Source organism: Monocercomonoides exilis (genome assembly GCF_001643675.1).
Source record: "Monocercomonoides exilis strain PA203 chromosome Unknown scaffold63-433378, whole genome shotgun sequence".
Classification (NCBI taxonomy): domain Eukaryota; phylum Preaxostyla; order Oxymonadida; family Polymastigidae; genus Monocercomonoides; species Monocercomonoides exilis.
In genome coordinates, this window is record NW_027150608.1 from 307,198 (window position 1) to 327,091 (window position 19,894).

At 38.6% G+C, this 19,894-nt stretch overlaps 5 protein-coding genes across 5 annotated transcripts; 1 reads left to right on the plus strand and 4 right to left on the minus strand.

Moving 5' to 3' along the window:
* Positions 1-677: 677 nt before the first annotated feature.
* Positions 678-3,107, minus strand: MONOS_7147 (uncharacterized protein; the record flags this gene model as incomplete). The annotated part of the gene is made up of 1 exon (XM_067877453.1): positions 678-3,107. One exon carries the CDS (start codon positions 3,105-3,107, stop codon positions 678-680), a length of 2,430 nt encoding a protein of 809 aa, XP_067719387.1.
* Positions 3,108-3,137: 30 nt separating this feature from the next.
* On the minus strand, positions 3,138-6,437 carry MONOS_7148 (uncharacterized protein; the record flags this gene model as incomplete). Its single annotated transcript, XM_067877454.1, has 1 exon — positions 3,138-6,437. One exon carries the CDS (start codon positions 6,435-6,437, stop codon positions 3,138-3,140), a length of 3,300 nt encoding a protein of 1,099 aa, XP_067719388.1.
* Positions 6,438-9,324: 2,887 nt separating this feature from the next.
* On the minus strand, positions 9,325-10,828 carry MONOS_7149 (uncharacterized protein). Its single transcript, XM_067877455.1, has 5 exons — positions 10,735-10,828; positions 10,605-10,644; positions 10,378-10,546; positions 10,280-10,321; positions 9,325-10,221 (listed from the first exon to the last, which is right to left on the minus strand). The coding sequence occupies exons 1-5, from the start codon at positions 10,764-10,766 to the stop codon at positions 9,593-9,595; spliced, it is 912 nt and encodes a 303-aa protein (XP_067719389.1). The 5' UTR covers positions 10,767-10,828; the 3' UTR covers positions 9,325-9,592.
* Positions 10,829-10,875: 47 nt separating this feature from the next.
* On the plus strand, positions 10,876-11,820 carry MONOS_7150 (putative 50S ribosomal protein L14e). Its single transcript, XM_067877457.1, has 3 exons — positions 10,876-10,897; positions 11,008-11,103; positions 11,205-11,820. The coding sequence occupies exons 1-3, from the start codon at positions 10,895-10,897 to the stop codon at positions 11,604-11,606; spliced, it is 501 nt and encodes a 166-aa protein (XP_067719390.1). The 5' UTR covers positions 10,876-10,894; the 3' UTR covers positions 11,607-11,820.
* Positions 11,821-13,041: 1,221 nt separating this feature from the next.
* Positions 13,042-18,063, minus strand: MONOS_7151 (uncharacterized protein; the record flags this gene model as incomplete). Its single annotated transcript, XM_067877458.1, has 2 exons — positions 13,042-17,841; positions 17,932-18,063. 2 exons carry the CDS (start codon positions 18,061-18,063, stop codon positions 13,042-13,044), a joined length of 4,932 nt encoding a protein of 1,643 aa, XP_067719391.1.
* Between the last annotated feature and the right edge of the window lie 1,831 nt (positions 18,064-19,894).

Consider the following 19,894-nt stretch of genomic DNA (forward strand, 5'->3'; position numbering starts at 1 on the left):
ACATTGTTTCGGTTCAATTTCCATTTTTTTATGAAGTTTTAAAGATGGGAACAAAAAACTGAAGAAAAAATGAAAATTTTTATTTCATTCCTATATTTTTTTATTTTTCTTTTCTCTCTCTCTATCTCTTTTTCTTTTTCTATCTTTCTTTACTTTTCTTTTCTTTTCTTTTTTTTTACTCCACAATTTTTATATGAAACTTTGGCTTTAAGAATAATTGTCTCACTTTCGACATTTGAAAGAAAAATGTAAGTCTAATGACAAAAATAATCTTTGGATTTTCATCATTCGTAAAAATTATGATTTCATTTATTATCTCCCATTTATTAAAAAAACATAGTTAATTCATAATCTATTTTTTCCCTCATTTTTCTCCGGTTTTCTTCATTAAGAATATTTTCGTTCTTTACCAAAAAAGAAAAAAATTTCTGAAATAAAAAACCGTTTGATTGCTCGATTGTTGAAAACAAACAAACAAAAAAGAAAGAAAGAAAGAAAAGAAAAAAGGTAGTATTTAAGGATTGTTGTTGAAATGAAAACTCAACCCACAAAAATGAAGTGTCTTCTCTTTCCTCCATGAGGAAACAAAAATCAAGAACCCAAGTCAACATATTACCCTCTAACACCTCGATTTCTTCATTCATTATCATTTTCTTCCAAATATCCACTTTTTAAAATCATTTCCCCCCTGCTATTTCACTTCCATTCACACTCTCATTCCCACTTCCACACCTCCCACTGTCTTCTAATCCGATTGCATCCGAAACAGTGAAAGTGGACATGCTTGCCGGACAGTATCGGATGAATTCTCGCTTTAGATCTCTCAATCGTGGACGGTTTTCTGCCTCAAATTGAAGCATACTGCACACTGCATCTCGCAACTGACTGTTCTCAACAACTCCAATGTTCGGCAATCCTCTTTCTTTGATCATCCACCCAGCCATTTCTGCCTCATAATCTCCAAACGGAATGTGGAGCGTCAAGCACTCCCACAGCATCATCCCAATTGAAAACACAACCGTTTTCTTTGTTGCTCCCATTTTATTGTTCATCAACAATTCGGGTGCCTTCCATCGCATGCACTCCTTTCTGTTGTCATCTTCATCTTCAAAGGCTGAAGAAGGCAGAGAGTCCTCCTCATCATCATCACTGGCAGATGTCGCAACTGTCGATGAAGAGATGGACGATGAGTCTGAATCATCAGAAGAACAGTCAGAGTGCATCGCAATGCAGATTACCATGTGCTCAGAAAATAGAACAATATGAGGACTGAGATTGGCAAGAGAAGATAATCCATTTTCCATTTCATCAAATGAGTGGAGGGCAAGATTGGCTACCCAAAACAGGATCTGAGCAGCTGTCTGCTCTCTCTCTTGTAAACTTCCAATCTCCATCTCTTTCTTCTCATTCCTCCCGTGAAGCAACATGAACAATGAATCTCTCAAATCCACAATCAGCTTCTCATGAGGCGATGAGCAGGCCATTGCATCCACCAGATTCGACATTGAAGAGGTTGTTGGACACAGATCCTCCCCTCGAACAAATGTGGAGTCTGAATCTGTTGTTGAAGTGGATGAGACAGATGGTGATGGTGTTCTCTTCCTTATCTCTTCCTCCTCCTCCTTTTCCAATGCCCAATCAGGGATCTTGTCTGAATCTTTCCCTAAAATATATTCAGTAGATCCACTCTCAGAAAGAAGATGTTCTGAAGATTCTGAATGTCCCAAGCTTTTTTCATACACTCTCTTCTTTATCCTCTCCTCATTCTTCTTCTCAGCTTCTCTTTCTGCCCTCCTCCACTGCTCCTCTGGTGACATCTCCATCGTCACCATCTCAAATGCCTTCGGATCTTTTCTGATGTTATCATTCACAATCTCTCTCAGATCTTTGTTCTCTTTCTTTGCTTTCCTCCATCGAACAATGAATATAATTGACACAATAAGAACAATCATCAGAATAACTGTCATGATAATCACAATCAACAACCAATAAGATTTTCCTTCTTTTCCTCCTTCAACAATCCTTTCATCTCCACTTGTCTTGGATTCGCTTCTGTTCTTCAGAATAAATGACTGAGTTGATGATGGAGATTCTGCATTCCCAAATAAAATATGCACACTCACCTCTATTTCATCTCCGCAACCGCTGAGGAGATCCTTTGCCACACTTCCTTCTTCTTCTCTTTCTGATAAAAATCCATTTGAATCAAAATCATGCTTTTCAATCTCTTTCTCTTCTCCCTTTTTCTTCACAACCGAGAATGACAGATTGCATGGAACAAGAAGCGATCCTTTGAATGTCAGCTTCATTCTATTTGCCTCTTCTTTTGCTTCCACACTCTCCAACACAGGAATGAAGAATGATGAATCCCTTTCAGAAACAATCCCTTCAAAACTGCACCCATCATTCAACATCCAAAGTGAAGTATTTGGCAAAACTCCATCTCCACCTCTCAAACTCATCACATTCAATATTCCTGAATCTGAGCAAATGATGTTTCTTCTCATTGATGGATATTCTTCAATCGATGGACAATTGTCAATGAACTCTCCTTTCTCAATTATCACATTTCCTCCCCTCATTGTAATTCCACCTTCTGGTGAATTTGCAATTGCTGTGTCTTTCATCAAAACAGAACTGTTGGAGATATCCACAAGAGATCCATCCCATCTGCACATCTCCTCTTCGTCATTCAAATATTGCTCATTTCTTTCCTTTATTCCTCCATCAAACAAGCATGATCCAATCAGCACATCCACACCCTCACAAATCTCCACCATTCTCCCTCTCTTGTTTGTACTCCAGCATTTCGCAAAAGAGCAGTTCAGCACACTCATCCTCTTTTCGGCTCCTTCCATCTTCAGTACACTCTCATTCCCACAAACAGAGTTATTCTTAAAATTCATTTCCTTCATCTCCATATCAACCTTCCCTCCAACACAAATCAAACCACATTCACTCATGACATCCCAAACTCCAATCTCACTCATCGAAACCTTTCCCTCTTTGGTGAACGAGAGAAGTGGTGCTGTGGTGTGAATCCCTTCAAATGTTGTTTCTGTCATCTTCAGCTCTCCACTCTCAACACTCACAATCCTGCTCTTCATCACCAGATCCATCGTTGCTGAGCTGAACATTCACTCCGAAACCTCCAATCTCCCATCCTTCTCTTTCACAATGCTTTCCCCACCCCACCCAAACATCTCCCCAAACACAAATCCGCATCTCTCCACAACACACTCATCAACAAACACAATCACACTTCCTCCATTCATTTCATCTTCTTCAATCATTGTGTTCAAATGAATGGTTGCCTGTGCCCTCTTCAATGATTTCACATTCAAATCTCCAATCTCACACACTCCCCCAATCAGACATTCTCCATCAATCAGAATCATATTCGCAACACTCCTTTCAATGTGCCGAACTCCACAGCAAATGCTTTGGCATGGATTCTCTTGTGCCCCACACTGTCTGCTGTCATTTCCATTCACGCCCACAAACACCTGAGGGGAGTGATAGAATGTGATCAATGGAATCAGATCAACATCAACCTTGCCAACATCATCCCTCCCACAAATCGAGTTGTTCGACTTCAAAGCATCCTGGCTGAAGTCCAGAACAAACAGCGTCTCATTCACCTGCCCTGCAATCGAATAGCACTTGATGAACACATCCTTCCCAACAAACGCTTCATTCATCACAAATCGAATGTTTTCCAGTCTCACCCAAAGAGCTGGCATTTCCTTTTCAACCAATTCAGCTTTCGGATCAGCTGCATCAATCATCAAACCTCCTCCTCTCCCATTTACCGTCGAGCACATGCACATCACCAGCGAGCATCCTCTCACTTTCAATTCCGATTCCCCACTCTTCAGACACACTTTCACCCCTCCACCTTCCTTGCTCCTCTCACTCGCACACTTCGTCAGCACACACCCTTCCATCACACACTCCACACCAACCCCGAACGAATCCACACTCATCACACATGCTCCATTCTCTCCACATGAAATGTTTGTGAATGTCGACTCATTCACTCTCACAACTGTGTTCGTGTTTCTTTCTTCTCTTTTCGCGAATTGGAAATTGTGTAATCCCTCAGTCAGCGAGATCAGGCTTCCCCCTGATATTGCTGTATTCAATATTGACACATTCACCACTGAAATCACTTCCACTTCTGCTCCAAACTCCACAAACCCTTTCGCAACACTCCACTCAGAAAGCGTCAAATCTTCAATTGCAACACTTCCTCCATCCACTCTCACAACACAATACTTCATCTCTCTCCTTTCCTCAGAACAATCAATCGAACAGCTCACAACTGAAAGCATTGCAGAGGATGATGAAGATTGAACGAATGATGAATGTCTCCCCAATTCATTCGGCATTGTGAATGATATGTTCTTGAATGAAAGATGAACATTCGAAACAACAATCGATTCACCTCCTCCATCTCCATCCATTTCTCTCACTTTCATAACTGTCCCTTTCTTTTCTCCTTCGATCGTCACAATGGGAGTTTCTGTTAATGAAGGAGGTGACAGAAATGATATTCCTTTGTTGAGTGCTCCTGTTCCAACAATGTTGATGTGAGATTCCCCTTCTCCAAGTGGTTCATATCTCAGTGAAATCAGGTGGTCAATCGATGAACATGGTGCTTCTGAATACCCACACCCACTGAAATCTCCTCCTTTCTCTCGAGAAACAAACCCATCCCCACTCCAGTTATCCCACAAATAAACAACCAATGGAATCACATATCCCTCATCTCCTGTCATCTTTCTCTCCCTTCCACACAACTCATCCAATGATCCTAACTCCTCTTCCTTAATCTCCCATTTCAAGTGCTCCTCATTCACAACCTCGCTCAGATCCCATCCTGACACAAACACATTCTTCCCTTTCCAGGCATTGCATCCCTCAAATGTCATTCCTTCCAAAACAAATGTTCCCATTTGATTGGGAAGTTCAACAAACATCCCTCCTCCCATTCCTCTTCCTCCATCTTCAGCATCCTCTGATGGCACTTCACATCCTGATAAATTCACTTTGTTCATTTCCAAGCTCCCTCCCTTCCCCACCGATATCATAATCCCTCCTCCTTTCATCCCACTTCCACCTGAGCATGTCGAGGATATATTGCTTTCTTCAATATTCACACTTCCTCCTTCTTCATTCATCCCAACATTCAAACATCCTCCTCCATTTCCACCTGTCACTTCCACTCCACTCACTCTGCTGTTCAAAATCTCCAATTTCACTCCATTTGTCATTGATATTGGTGATTTCCCATTCTTTGTCACTGACCCTTTCATCATAAACCCATTCATAATTAATTCTCCCCCCTCAATGTTTATCACATTATATCCTATCTTTCCATCAGTCAATGCTCCACTTTCAAATGAGATTGAACAATTCGTCACACTGAGTGTTGATGTTGAATGAATGAATGCTTTTCTCCTTGAATCCAACTGACCTTTCACAACAAATGAAAGTCCACTTATTGTCAGTGAACTCGAACATCCAACAAGCCAATCTTGTGTGGCTGATCCTTCATCACTCACATTCACTCTCATCCTCTCTCCATCGGATGAAGATATTCTGCCTGAAATTATAACATCAAATGAAGGTCCTGTTATTTCCTTCGTTATTGACGAAGATGAAACAACCTCTATTTCATTTGAACTTTCACTCAATCTTGAGTTCGCACAATAATCAACTGTCAAACACCCAAACCCTTCAAATCCACAATGGTTGTGATCCATCCCATTTCCTCCACTTCCATCAACAAACATTTTCGTCACTAACGAATGAAAATACACAAATAGTGGAATCACTCCATTTTCATTCCCATTTTCACTCCCACTCAACCTAAACATATCTGATGGAATTTCACTTGTGTCAAAAAAGGCAAATGAAGTTGCATTTATTTTTGATTCTAACAGCACACCATCCCCACAATGAACAAACACATCCTTCCCATATTCTGCAATATTCTCATTCACTTTCGAAAACTCAACATTTTGCCCAATTGTCAATCTACAACCCTCGCTTTCCATCTCCACAAATATTCCTCCTCCTCTCCCTCCGTTTCCTCCATTGCTCTCTGCCTTGCATCCATCAATCACACTTGTTCCATTCACCACAACTTCCCCATCACTTGCTAAACAAACACAAATTCCACCTCCACATCCATCGCTTGTCAAACAGTCAGAAACACAACTGCCATTAATATCCAACCTATTATCTTGATCCAAATGTCCTTCAATAACACTTCCGTTTCCGATTTGTCTTGTTATTTGTGTGAATTCAACATTTTGGAAAGCAATTTGATAGGTTGAACCTCCAATAAGACTTATTACAGCACATGATTGTTGAGTTATTGATGTTATCAATACAGATAAAAATGAAACCTTTCCCGTTCTAATCAGCATTATTGGACTTGAGAATGGAAACTCAACAATGTTATTAGATGAAGTTATTTTACAAGATTGCAATTGCAATATTCCATTTTCTTGACTTATTGAAAACAATTGCCCAGAATTTGAAGCATTTGCATTTCGTTTCCAACACATATCACTGAATGAACAATTTCCACTTGTTATGTCAATAAGACATAATGAATCCACTAAAAAGTCAATAATATTTGTTTCATTCATACCCTCTCCTTTCATTGATACATTCAAATTGTTGATTTGAATAAATGTCTCTAAATATGTTCCTGACTTAATATCCACTTGAACTAATGCGAGTGATGAATCAGCCACTTTCGAAAAAAAACCAATTGTCTTACAGCTTCTTCCCAACTCTGACAAAGTATCTTTTGATCCACAGGCAAGATGATCAATGCCGTTATTTGAATCAATAATAATTGGACTAAAATAAATCTGTGGAATCCAGAGGTTGCAATCGGTCTTATCTTTCATCACCCTGTTTGGTCTTTGATCAGTTAAACTTCTACAAAGAATGAAGCTGCTTTTATTAACATTGTCCCATCCACTGTGAATATAGACATCATGTCCACCTTGTGCAGCATAATTTTTTTCAAAGAAACAGAAAGATACTGTTGATGGATTCTGTCCGCTTTCGGAATCCCAAGATATACCTCCTCCATAATTATCGCTTTGACCTCCACTTAATAGACAATCTTTAATAATGGCCGGAGAATTGTCTTGTATTCCAATTCCACAACCTCCAAAATATTCGATCGTTTTTTTTGTATTATTTTGAAAGAAGCACGACTCAACAAATGGACTAATCACAAGCATTTGCAAAAAACATCCAGCTCCAATATGACCTGTAATGCATGAGGAAAAATTAGAATTTTTAATAAATCCATTTTTCATTTGATTAGCGTAAAACCCTCCTCCAGATGCTGAAGAATTGCATTCAATGAATGAACACTCGTCAACAGTAACATCTGCATTGCTGTTTGTGATGGCTATTCCCCCGCCACAACTGCCTTTGCATTCAACAAACGAACATTGCCTTGTGACAAAAGAGCCACCTGATGAAAAATAAATAGCACCACCATAGTTGTTTTCTGATCCAAGTTTGAAGAATCCACAATCTTCAAAAGATGCATTTCCAGATGCAATCAGCTTCCTTTCCATGGTATCATTTCTGGAGATGTTTAAGTTTGATGCTCTGTGGCAAACCGAAAAAGTCGAGTTAGCGCTATAAAAATCATCACATTGATTCCTTAATCCTTCAACAATTCCTCCATTGAAAGGTGATTCGACTCTGTTGAAAGCGCAATTCAAAACTTCATCAAATCTTTTGAATAAATGACCATAATTACCAAGCGAATCTCTGCGATATCTGGTCATGTTTGAAAAGAAAGTATTTTGAACTTCAACGTTGATAAAACGATTCGAAGATATGAATGGATCACAAGAGCCTAATGAAATAGAATTAAATCCACAATCTTTCACAGTCACAAGTCCAGAAGTCAAAGGTTCAATTTTTTCATCCGAAATAGAAACAATTGAATCAAGAGTTTGTTCCCAACGTTTAATAAGAACTGTCGAATTACAAAGATATATCCTTCCATTGTCTGCATAAAAAATGTTCCGTATTCTTTTGTTTTCTAAATAAAAACAGCATTCAAACACTTCAAAGAAAGACTGTCTTTTAATGTGAGCAAAAACGGGAATATTCATTAATTCAACAAACAAATTTCTTGTTGAAACTGTTGAATTTTGTAAAAGGCAGAATTCTTTCGATATTCTTAAAGTTGAAACATTTGATAACTTCATTTTTCGAAATTCGTTTTGATTGATATTTGCATCATCAGCAGTGGATTTGCTATTCGATTTTTTCAGAAAATATTCACTTTGATCTGTTACTTGGTGAAAAGAATCCACAATTTTCGAGTTAATTCCATATTTCTTTTCAGATGGTACCAATATCAGCCAATTCATATGAATAAATAGAATTATTACCCAAGTCATTGACTTTCTAAGAAAAAAACAAATATTAGTAAAGGAAACGGAAAAGTCAAAATACAAATAATGCAACATTCTTGATCTTTGTGATCGGAAAAGTTTATATGAGTCTCGCATTAAAAAACTCGAACTAAACATATTTTTAACAAACATAATAAACGAGTTCATATTCCTTCGCTTTTCCATCGTGTTTCATCTTCATTCAAATGAATATGTTTTTAAAAGAGATTGAAACAACGGAACATTTATTAAAGACCAGAAGTTAATCATCAATATTGATTGCAAACATGATCATTGCTGGAAAACGAGTTTTCTTTAGATAAAAAATCTTTTTTGATTTATTTTCTTTTTTCAATCATGTTTTCCGAAAGCAATGAATACATCTCCACATTCTTTCATCAATAAAATACACTGTCTTCTGATGAGCGCTGCAAATAGCGAGCATAAATCTACATGAATAAGAAGATATATGAATTTATTGAACAATTAATAACGATTAAAAAATAAAATATTATTTCAAAATTCAAAAAAAGAAAACAATATCCATATAATTTAGTTTTAAAATTCCAGCGAAGCTTGCAAATTTTATCATTTTAAGAACGATTTATCTTTCAAAATGGGATGAAATTTTTTGTCATTATGAATTTTGTTCCACATAGCACTTTCAAAAATTTTTTTCGATTTTTAATATTTGAATATATTATTTTGAATGAAAATGTCAGAATTATAATAATACTGTAGCAGAAAAAGTTCGAAACAAATCATTGATTTTTTCATAATTGCAAGAATTCTGTACCAAATAGTTGTTCATCCACATTTTTGTATTAAATCTTATATTTAAATCTTTACTATTTTTTAATATCTAAATAAAGTTAAAACCTTTTGAAATTACTATTTTTTGCAAACGTTTGTATTTCTTTAAAGAAACATTTTTTAAAATCAACAATAATTAATTTATATAAAAATCAAAGAACATAAAAAATGAATATATTTCTCAATGTCAACACGGATTATCCTCAATGTTTAACTTTCCATGCGTTTTGAATCAAGAAAGGCAATATTCCCAATATCCACTGTAGAAAAATGACTTTGGTTCAATTGTATCAAAGAATAATTAAAGATGAATAAATATTATCAATCAATCATTTATGAGGAGAGCGAGAGTGAGAGCGAGAAGAAGACGACGAAGATGAAGGTGAACGAGAAGAATACGAAGATGTTGATACAGAAGAGTCAGCTGCTGAGCGGCGGGAGCGGGAGCGGGAGTGGGAGTGGGAGCGGGAGCGTGAACGAGAATGAGAGTGAGAAGAACGTCCTTTTCGAGAAATGTGACTGGCGTGTTTTCGGTGTGTGCTGTCATCTTCTCGTATTTCTCCTTCTTCTGACTCTGACTCATTTCTGCTTGCTCGTCGCTCAATTTCTGCTTTTTTCGCTTTTTCCTTTCGAAGCTCGTTGTGTTTCATTCGCCTTTCTGGTGATGTAGAAGATGGTGAAGGAGACGATGAAGCAGAAGAAGAACGCGAATGAGAATTTCGTTCAGATTTTTCGTCTGCTTTGGAGTGGTGATGAGTCTTGCGGTGATGGTGTCCATGGTTACTTCTCTTTGAGTGCTTGTCTCCTTGATGATGCGAATGATGATGATGTTTCTTTTGTCCCTTCTTCTTTTTCTCTGATTTCTTCTTCTTCTTCTTCTTTTCTTCGTCACTTTCATCTGAGCTGCTTTCTGATGAAGAATCTTCAATCGGATTAAAAAGCGAAATTATTTGTTTTTCTGATAAATAATTAATTCAAAATGGCATGAAAGCTTGCTAAAAAAAAATAAGACATACGAATGGGCTTATCATTCATGCATTGGAAAGCAAAGTGGCCAGCTATATATGTATAAAACAAAAATGAAAAAAATATTTATCAATCATGAAAATCAAACATCCTCCACATTTTTTGCATGAAGCTCTTGCCATTCTGTCATGCCCGCTTCCACTTGCTTTTGCCATTGCATATAATCCATCAAGATGATCTCTAGCTGCTTCCTTTTTTTCTTCTTTAGATTCTCCAGCATCCTTTGGAGCATATGGATCAAATTTGATAACATCTTGCTGCAAGCAAACAAAAAATTATAATATAATAAACACTAATATATCACATAAATCGTACCCAAATTTCTGTCATTTGCAAAGCCGCTCCTGCCTGAATTCTTTGATTAAAAGCATTTTTTATTAAATTCATCATTCGAAATAACAGTGTTTTATAAATTTATAAACAATTTGAGAAATTTAATAAAAACCTGTTGTCTTTCGGTAATCTTGTTCGAGGCATTTTGATATCTGTTACAAAGGCTTTAAATAAATATTTTTTAAAAAAATATATTGATCATTCCCTATCTGAAATCCTTTGAAGTTTTATTGATCCAAAATATCCAAGATCCATATTGATTGATCAAGAAAATGGTATTTTTCTTCTTTTTTCATGAATATTGAGTAATTGTCAATAAACTAATAATATGTGATTATTAATGTTTATGTGCTTATTTATTTGCAATAAAAATGATCATAATTAGCGTGATCGCTTTGTTCAAGTTGGAAGAGTTTGTATCCTTAACTATGGCAGAAGGCAGCGCTTGTGCACAATTGTCGATATCATTGATCAAAATAAAGTTTTGCAAAATTTTTGATGCGATATATTTAATTTTTTTCTATTTGATATGAATGTTGTTTTCACGAATCATTTTTTAATTATTTTGAAAAAATATATTAGGTTTTGATTGATGGTCCAAAAGCAATGACAGGAATCAGCCGTCAGGTTTGCAGTCTGAAGCGCCTTGCACTTACACCATACACAGTCAAGATTCCTCATGGAATTCATCATAAATATTTGGTTAAAAAATTCAAGAAAGCACGCATTCTTCGTCGTTTCGCAAGAACTGCATGGGCTAAAAAGATCAACAAACGTCAACACAAGCTTCATGAATCTGACTTTGACAGATACAAAGCAATGAAAATTCATCGTGCTTCATTCTTTGGTCCTCATGTACCAACAATTCCAGGAAAAGAGAAGCCAGAAAATAAGGACAAGCCTGAAAAGAAAGTCAAACGCGTTAAGAAAGTCAAGAAAGTGATCAAAGCGAAAAAGGCTGAGGGAGCAAAACCAAAAGCCTAAGTTATTTCATCTCAGCTTAACCACATCAGAACTTCTTTCTTTTCCTTCTTGTCTGAACGAATGATTTGCTTCGAATTACTTTTGAAACAGTTGCATTTACGTCTGCACGCATTTTTCTGTCGTCAATACACTCACCTCAAAAGTGTTTAATACTTAATACTGTTTTATCTTGAACCTTACAAATAAAAAGAGAGAAGTTTCGCTTTCAAAGAAATATTGACAATTGTAAAAGAAATGCATAATTCAGTTTGACTGGATGTTGATGGCAACAACAGAGGATAAAAAATAAAGTAAACAGAGCATCATTTAAACGAAAAAGGATATTTTCTGCTTAAAGAAAGAAAAGTACATAAAAAACAGGTTGGATAATGAATTTGCGTAACTTTGAAAATTATTAAAATATTGCAAAGTGATTCAAAATACATGATACATGCTCGTAAGGCAAACCACAATGCCTGTCAATTAAAATAAACTAAGAAGAAAGAAAAAATCAAAAAGATGCAAACATACAGAAATGTTCCATCAAGCACAATACATAAGTTTTGTTTGTAAAGTTACTTCAGAGTACAAATTAGAAGAAATAAACTGGAGAATATAAATACTCTGTAAAACATGCAGAATGCAAGAGAACGAAATACTTGCAGTTCTTAATAGAGACAAGTAAATTTGAGAGAGAGAAAGAAAGAAAGGGTAAGAGCAATTACTTCGAGAATTAGAAAAAAAACATAAATATGCAATATGTTTAAAATGAAAGTTAGCAGAAGAACGTAAATGGAAGAAAAAAACAAATAAATAAATAATAGAAAATAAACATAAATATAAAACGAACAGAAAGCAACGTAACTAAAAACGTGTAAAATGCAACCTTCCAGTGATTGAACAAGAACAAAAAATAAGAAAGAGAGAAAGAGAGAAAGAGAGAAAGAGAGAAAGAGAGAAAGAGAGAAAGAGAGAAAGAGAGAAAGAGAGAAAGAGAGAAAGAGAGAAAGAGAGAAGGTTTAATAATAATTGGACACATTATCTTCCTTCAGGTTTCTGAAGAATTGCGAGGAAATTTGAAGAGAAGAGATAACATTAACAAAAACTTTGAGTAAACAGTTAAAAAACCAACAAAAAAGAAAAGAAAGAAGAAAATAAATCAACTTTCTTGATGAAGTGAAGGTGATGATTAATCATGGCTAACTGTCAAAATAAAAGTTATTAACAAATTTGATAAGCACAAAAAATAAAGAATAAATAAGCACATAAAATAAGAGAGAAGAATAAATTGTGCATAAATCGAACATACAAAGAAATAGACACAAGCAAACAATTGACATAAAATGAATTCGAATGAAATGTTGGTTGTTATTAAAAGAGAAAAGAATAAGAAAAAGTATGCTTTGTGTTTTATTAAAAAACAGCCCATTTAGCAAATCCCATTTGTTTATGATAGCTACTGATAATTCTGCTGATACACCACATTGTCTGCCATTGCGCTTCGTGTGCCGAGCACCTCCGCCGAGTTCATGTTCACATCTGCTGTCGCAATGCTTCCTTCGTCTCCTCTCCTCAGCTGCGCCACAAGCATCCCCAACTCCATGTCCTCCCCCAGAAAGTGCTTCGTCGTACACGCAATAATCTCCCTCTTCGCAATGAAATGCGCCGAGTCGTCGCGGTTCGCCAGCAGCTGCCCAATCATCGCCAAACGCTGCCTGATCAGCACATGCTGCAGAATGTGCCAGTTCTTCCTTCTCTCTCCCTTTGCTGTATTTGATATGCTTCCTGCATTTGACATGGCTCCCATCTCAGCACTCCCCCCAAACATCATCGCCTCTCCTTCCTTCTCAAACGCATCGTCTTCCAACCCGCCACCGCCGTCTGCGCTGCTCCTCGCCAGCACCGACCAGTCCATCGCGCTCATCCTCCTCTCTTCTTCCTCAAACACCTTCTTGAATGTCACACACAGCACATCAAACAGAATCAGCTGGTACTTCTGCGACACTCTTTCGTTGATCCCCGCAATCAGGTCGCTCGCGCAGCTCACAATTCGCATGCGCCCTTCGTCCAGCCACGCCACGTCTGCCTTCATCTCCTCGGTGAACTCCAAGTCCATCTCCTCCTCAGATACCGGCAGCAGATCCAGCAGCCGCATCGTCTGACTCGCATCACGCAGCATCGAGTTGCGCAGAGGGACTACAAACACAAGCAGACTCAGCAGCATCAGAAAGAGTGTCACAAACATCATCGCCAGCGACAAGTCAGTTGCACTGTTGATCACTTTCTCTATCAGTTCCATGATCGACGTGTCTAACCCGCCCAGCCCTTGCATCATGTCGTACCTGCACCCTGTCTGCAGGAAGCGGAAAGCAGTCGACGTTGGCGTGAGCAGCGAGGGCCCTTTGATCTCCAGCAGATCCATCACCACCTGCATCCGCTGGAACAGCGTCTCAATCCCATACACAGGAAACGTCACACCCACAATGCGCTTCTTCGCCTTGTCGGAGGTGCAGTCCTGTCCTTCGTTGAGGAAGCACTCCGACTTTCTCAAAAGCAGATCTGCATTCATCTCGGCGTCTATGCGCTGCACTTTCATCCGGTCGAACAAGGAGTCTTTTGTGGAGGTGTAAGGCGACTCTCCAAAGTGTGTGCTCAGATGCATCGCGCGGAAGTAGTCGCTCAGCCCCAAAAGAAGCTTCATCAGCACCGCCGTGTCGTTCGACATGTGCTCCGACCCTTTCCACACCGGATTCGTCGTACGCACGAAGTTCTCTGGATATGGAGTGAAACCTGAGTCCGGAAACGCCATCCGCACCGCCACTGTCTGTATCATAATGAGGATAGGGGTGCGCATTCCAGAGAAGAGCAGGTTGTCTGCCTGTGTTCCCGCCGAGCTCATTGCCGAGACGACGCTGAAGACTGTGGCAAAGATGCAGATGCAGATCATTGACACGCAGCCAATCATGCGGAGGATGGTGCTGCGTGTGGCGATGATCGGAAATGACTTGATTGTCTGCGACAGGTTCTGAGTGTTCTTCAGCACCAGCTCTTCCCACTCGTCGTCCTCAATCACATTGTGCAGAATCCCCTTCTGCACTTCTTCGTCGTCATAGTCCTCCTGCTGCTCCCTTTGCTTCCTCAGATACACTTTCAGCTGGCTCAGCAGCTTGTTCTCTTGTTCTCTCTTCAGCCGCTTCTTCTCCAGCACTTTCTCATTCAGCTTCTTCGCATGCTTCTTCACAGGCACTCCCAACACTGACGCCGATACTGCTGCTGATGCCTCCTCTGATATTTGCTCCATCTTTTCTGTCTGCTCATTCATCTGCATGTTCATCTGTGGTGCCCCCACTATTTCTGTCTCTGTGCATATCATTTCCGTCTCTGACACTTCAAACGGTGTTGTTGTGTCGCCAATCTCCTTCACCCCTTCCCCTTCCCCGTCGCCTTCCTCGTTCGAGTCACTCGCAAACAGACGCCGTATTTCCTGTTGGATGCGGAAATGTGGCGTCTCCAGCAGAGACATGTATGCCATCCTCCTCTCTGCTGATATCACTTTTGCTGCAACTGTGAAGAGCAGGATGTCAAACACCACACTCGCTGCACCCACAATGGAGATGATGAGGTCGTATTCTTTGATGGCCTGCGTGTTCACCTCGTGCGTCTCCACATACAGCGACAGGAGTGCCCTCTTGCAGGACTCCACAAACGGCTGCGGGGCGTTGTACATGAGATACATCAGATCATCATAATAAGTCGGCATCGGCGGAGGAAACACCGCCGTCGTGTTGACAACAGAGCCGATGTAGAATGATAGACGCTGCAGTTTGTTGGCTGCTGTTGTGAGGGCGTTGAGGAGCCCCTGTTTGTAGTCCCTCTGCACCAACACGTCGTGGTGGCCAGCAGTCGCATTGATGGAAAAGATCGAGCAGCGTGCGTCTTCCTCCTCCCACTCAGAGTATGTCTTCGTGAGTGAATACACCGACGACAGTGTTGTCAGCAACGAGTCTGCCAGCCTGCCCATCTGAAAGCCGATCTGCCAGACAGGAGGGATGTACAAGTTCGCGTCGTCGTACCTCGCCCAGTTCCAGTACTCGTGCAGAATCAGCCCGTGCGCTGAGTTTGCAGCTACCATAATGCTCGACGACAGCTGCGTCAGCTTTTTCGAGCTTTGGATGCCCGAAAAGTAGCTTCTTGCGCGCAGCCCAAACACAAACATCGCTGAAAGAACAGCAAAAAAGAACACGAAGTGCGACAGCGTGATCAGCGAAGCCACCAAATTCGGGAAGAATTTCTCCGATGTTCTGTTGTCCCCCGACACCTCCTTCACAACTTGGTCAAGTTCATTTCCTTCGCCCGTCTTCTTCTTCTTTCTTCTCCTTCTCCCTTTCATGTGCTTCGTCGTGTGGTGCGTATGTGACTGTCTTTCAATGCTCCTCTCCTCATCCAGCGACGTCTGATCCCTGTCCGGAGAAATTATCCGCTCAGGACTAGTTTCTCCGACGTGGTCTTTGCCTCTGCCCATTACACCCTGTGCATCAGCCTCGAGTTGAGGCGAAAGGCGCTCGCTTTCGCGCTGCTCCTGTTCTTTCTTGATGATCTGCTGCATTGTCTGTGAGGACATGTCTTCTTCGATGTCGTCGGCACGTGCAAACAGCACCTCAGCAGCATCGACGTCGTTGTAGATGTCCATCAGCAGCTTGCCATACAGCCGCAGCACCTGAGTTGAGTGTGGGTGTGTCACCAGCAGCTCCTCGTAGCCATTTCTTGCTTTGCTCTCAGCCTCCACCACGCGCGACAGCTGCTCTGGAATGAGCGCAGTGTCCAGCTTCGGAGAAATAACGTTCTCCCACATCTCCTTCAGCGAGTCCTTCGCCTCGATGTGGTGTGCCTCTGCCTCCGACAGCACCGTCTTGAATGTCAGTGAAGATAGATCCGAGTTTCCCCCAGGCCCGCCGCTGGTGAGCCCTCTCTTCTGCATCTCGAGGGACTTGCAGAAGAGCACAAAGCGGATGGACACCTCAGGGCTGCAGCTGCGGCACTTGAGGAGGAGCGTGGAGGACTTGATTGAGTTCTTCATGTATGCCGACAGGAACATCCCGTACTCGAAGTTCAGCTGCGCATGGAAGCGGTTCTGCGGCCTGGCCAGTGCGTGGGTGTAGATGGCGTCGGCGTAGTTGAGCATCTCCTTCGTCCGAATCGACTTCTCCTGCAGGAAACGCGTGCTCGGCTCAACTGAGTACGGGTTCTTCACTTTGATGGCTGACAGCGGGATGTTCGGGATCGTCGGCTGCAGAAGAGCTTTTGACCCGCCAAACAGCTTCGTCGTCGTCACACTCAGCAGCCACATCGCCTTCGCCCGCTTCTCCGTCTTCTTCCACACAAACACAGACATCGCAATGCCAGCTGCTGTCCCAATGCAGTCCCCCACAATAAGAGCTGCTGTTGAGCCTGTCCCTCGAAACACCAAAAAGCCGATCTGAGAGCCGAGATGTGCGCAGCCAAACAGGCTCCACGACACTGCCCACATGGCATTTGCACGCCATTTGTGGTACAGCTGCTTGACTACACAGAAATACAACACAGTCGCAACTGATATGATGACAACGATTATTCGCCAGAACCACCAGAACTTCAGCATTCGTGCAGCATACACATTTCCAAAGATGAGTACTGCATTTATCAATTGGAATTTTGAAGTGGTGCACGAAAAAAGTCCTCCATTTTTCGGATCTGGTGAAAATGAGAATGTATGATATGAAAAGATAAGGAATAGCATTATAAGACTGCTAAGTAATGCCAGTCCTTCCGCAACATTTCCAAAAGCGCTGTTTCCAAAGCATTGGATAGTCCCCATCTGCAAAACTGGATAGCTCCCATTTTTGCTAACTGTGCAATCATAAGGTGAAATAAATGTATGAAGCGAAGGAATTAAAAAAACTGTTGAAGGAAATCCCCAAAACACGCGAAGAAGCGTTATCATCCATGGTTGTGCTCCTGCTATTTTTCGAAACATCAAAGAAACAGGTAATGTATATAACATGCACAAATTAAGAATGATTGCTGAAATTACTACAACCACAAGAACAGAATCTCCAAGAAAAAAAGACAAAGATGATCCATCAAGCCAGCCAAGAATAAAAGAGTCTATTGTTTGTCGTTGAGTCTTTGAATCCACTTTAAAAAATGCAAGAATGAACAGCTCCAGTGTTATAAGTGCCCACATCACATATGCAGGCCTTAAATCCCTTTGTTTTGCCTAAATATTTTTTATCAAATTTAAAACATTAGTCCAAATAAAAATAAAATATAAAATAATAAAGGAATGCAGAAAAAATTTATTGCATACCGAATCGAAAAGTGGAACATAGAATGAAAAGAAAGTTGTATCAAATTTCCCAAATGACTTGACAGAATTGGAATCCAAAGAGAAGCTACCATCAGAATTATTACTCTGTCTTTCGTCATTATAACTCTGCATTGGTAAACAGAAGATACTTTGAAATTACCCCAAAATTCAGCACAATAATAATTATTTTTCAAACAAATAAATTAAGGGGCAAATTAACTTGCTCTAATTTAAAAATTTCATCAACGTTGTTCAATATGAAGTCAACATATACTGAAAAATATTCAAAAACTGAATATGAATATTAGACTGTGAAAAATTCATCCTACGCTGCAAATGAGAAATTTTTTGAAAGTTTTCCTAAATATTCACTATTATTATTTTTTCATTCTTTAAAGGACTTATTGAGGTGGAAAAAAGGATGTTTGAATTTTAGTGTATTTTATTTTTGTTTTCACTGAATTGTCAAGAAAAGAAACTTCACAAATTAACAGATGCAGAATTTGAAGTTTTCAACAATCCAAGCAAAATACAAAAATTATTTGTTGCAAAAATTTTTAAATAAATCAAGTGAATGAATTTTTCATTATTTCTTTTGTCTTATTTTCAGTTTTTAATAAAAAAATGGAAAATTGGACTTTTTTTTTTTTTTTTTTTTTTTTTTTTTTTTTGCTTTATTTCAAAAAACTTTAACTTCAATAAGTATCATTCTTGGAAGTATTTTTATCTCAGATTGATTTTCATTCTTGAAAATTTTTGTAATATGGAACAAAAACTTGAAAAGAACTCACAATTTATATTTTCGAGATAAAAATTCAAAAAAGAGAACTTTATAAAAATAAGTTTTTTTTATGAAACAGTTTTTCTCAAAAGAAACAACGACAATTAATTGATAAGTGAATGCTTGCGCATGTGAGATTTTTTCAAAATCAAAGCATTTTTCGATGTGTTGATTATTGAATGATCTATTGTTCCAGACTGGAATGTTTTCATTTGAAAGTTAATTTCATAATACAGTCTAAACCGGATATAATCACATCGGTTTTTGTACAACTTTTTGTGACTTTATCCGATAGGAATTATATCCGATGCTGCTTATCACAGAAAAAAATAAAAATTAATAAATAAATTGATAAATTTAGTATCAATTTTTTCATTTTTGAAAATTCTTCATCAAAACGCATTTTTCACTTGCGAAATTATTTTTTTTTCATACATACATATTATTTTGACTTATTTGAGCACATTTTTGAAAAAGCGAAAAATCTTTTTTTTAATCAAAAAATCGATTTTTCATTGAAAAATAAACTCATAGTAATTAAAATGTGATAATATATATTCGGTCCTGTGACAATGTGCAATGAATAATGAATGTGAAAAAAGAAAAAAAGTTCTAACATACAAAAACATGACTATGGAATAATGTGATTATTTTTCGACGTGGATATATCCAGTCTTTATTGTAAATATCTTTGTTATTTCGAAAAGTTTGTTTTGCAAAATTTTCATGTGAAAATAAAAAAAGGAAGTTTGAATCAAATATTTGTTCCTTCTCACAAAAATTTCAACATCATGGAAACAAATGCTTGACATTGTTATTATTTCCGTTCTGGATAGATTTGGTAAGTTGGGATATAAACTTTATGATTAAACACAATTTTGATTTTTTCCTGAATATTAAACAAATGGAACTTATCAAAAAATGTTGAAAAATGTCTCAAAAGTCAATGTTAGTGTGAAAGATAGAAGGAGGAGTCTTAAATTGTCTTTGCATAATTTCAAAATTCAATTTATTTTTTTATATTTCACATACAAATCGAAACTTTTTCCGAAAAAAAAAATGATTTCAAACATTATTGCACTTATTGTTGATGATAAAATGGAGATGCTCCAGATAATTCTTCATTATCATAAAGAAAGATACATATTGTTTAGGTATTTGTAAATTGATAAGAGTTAACAT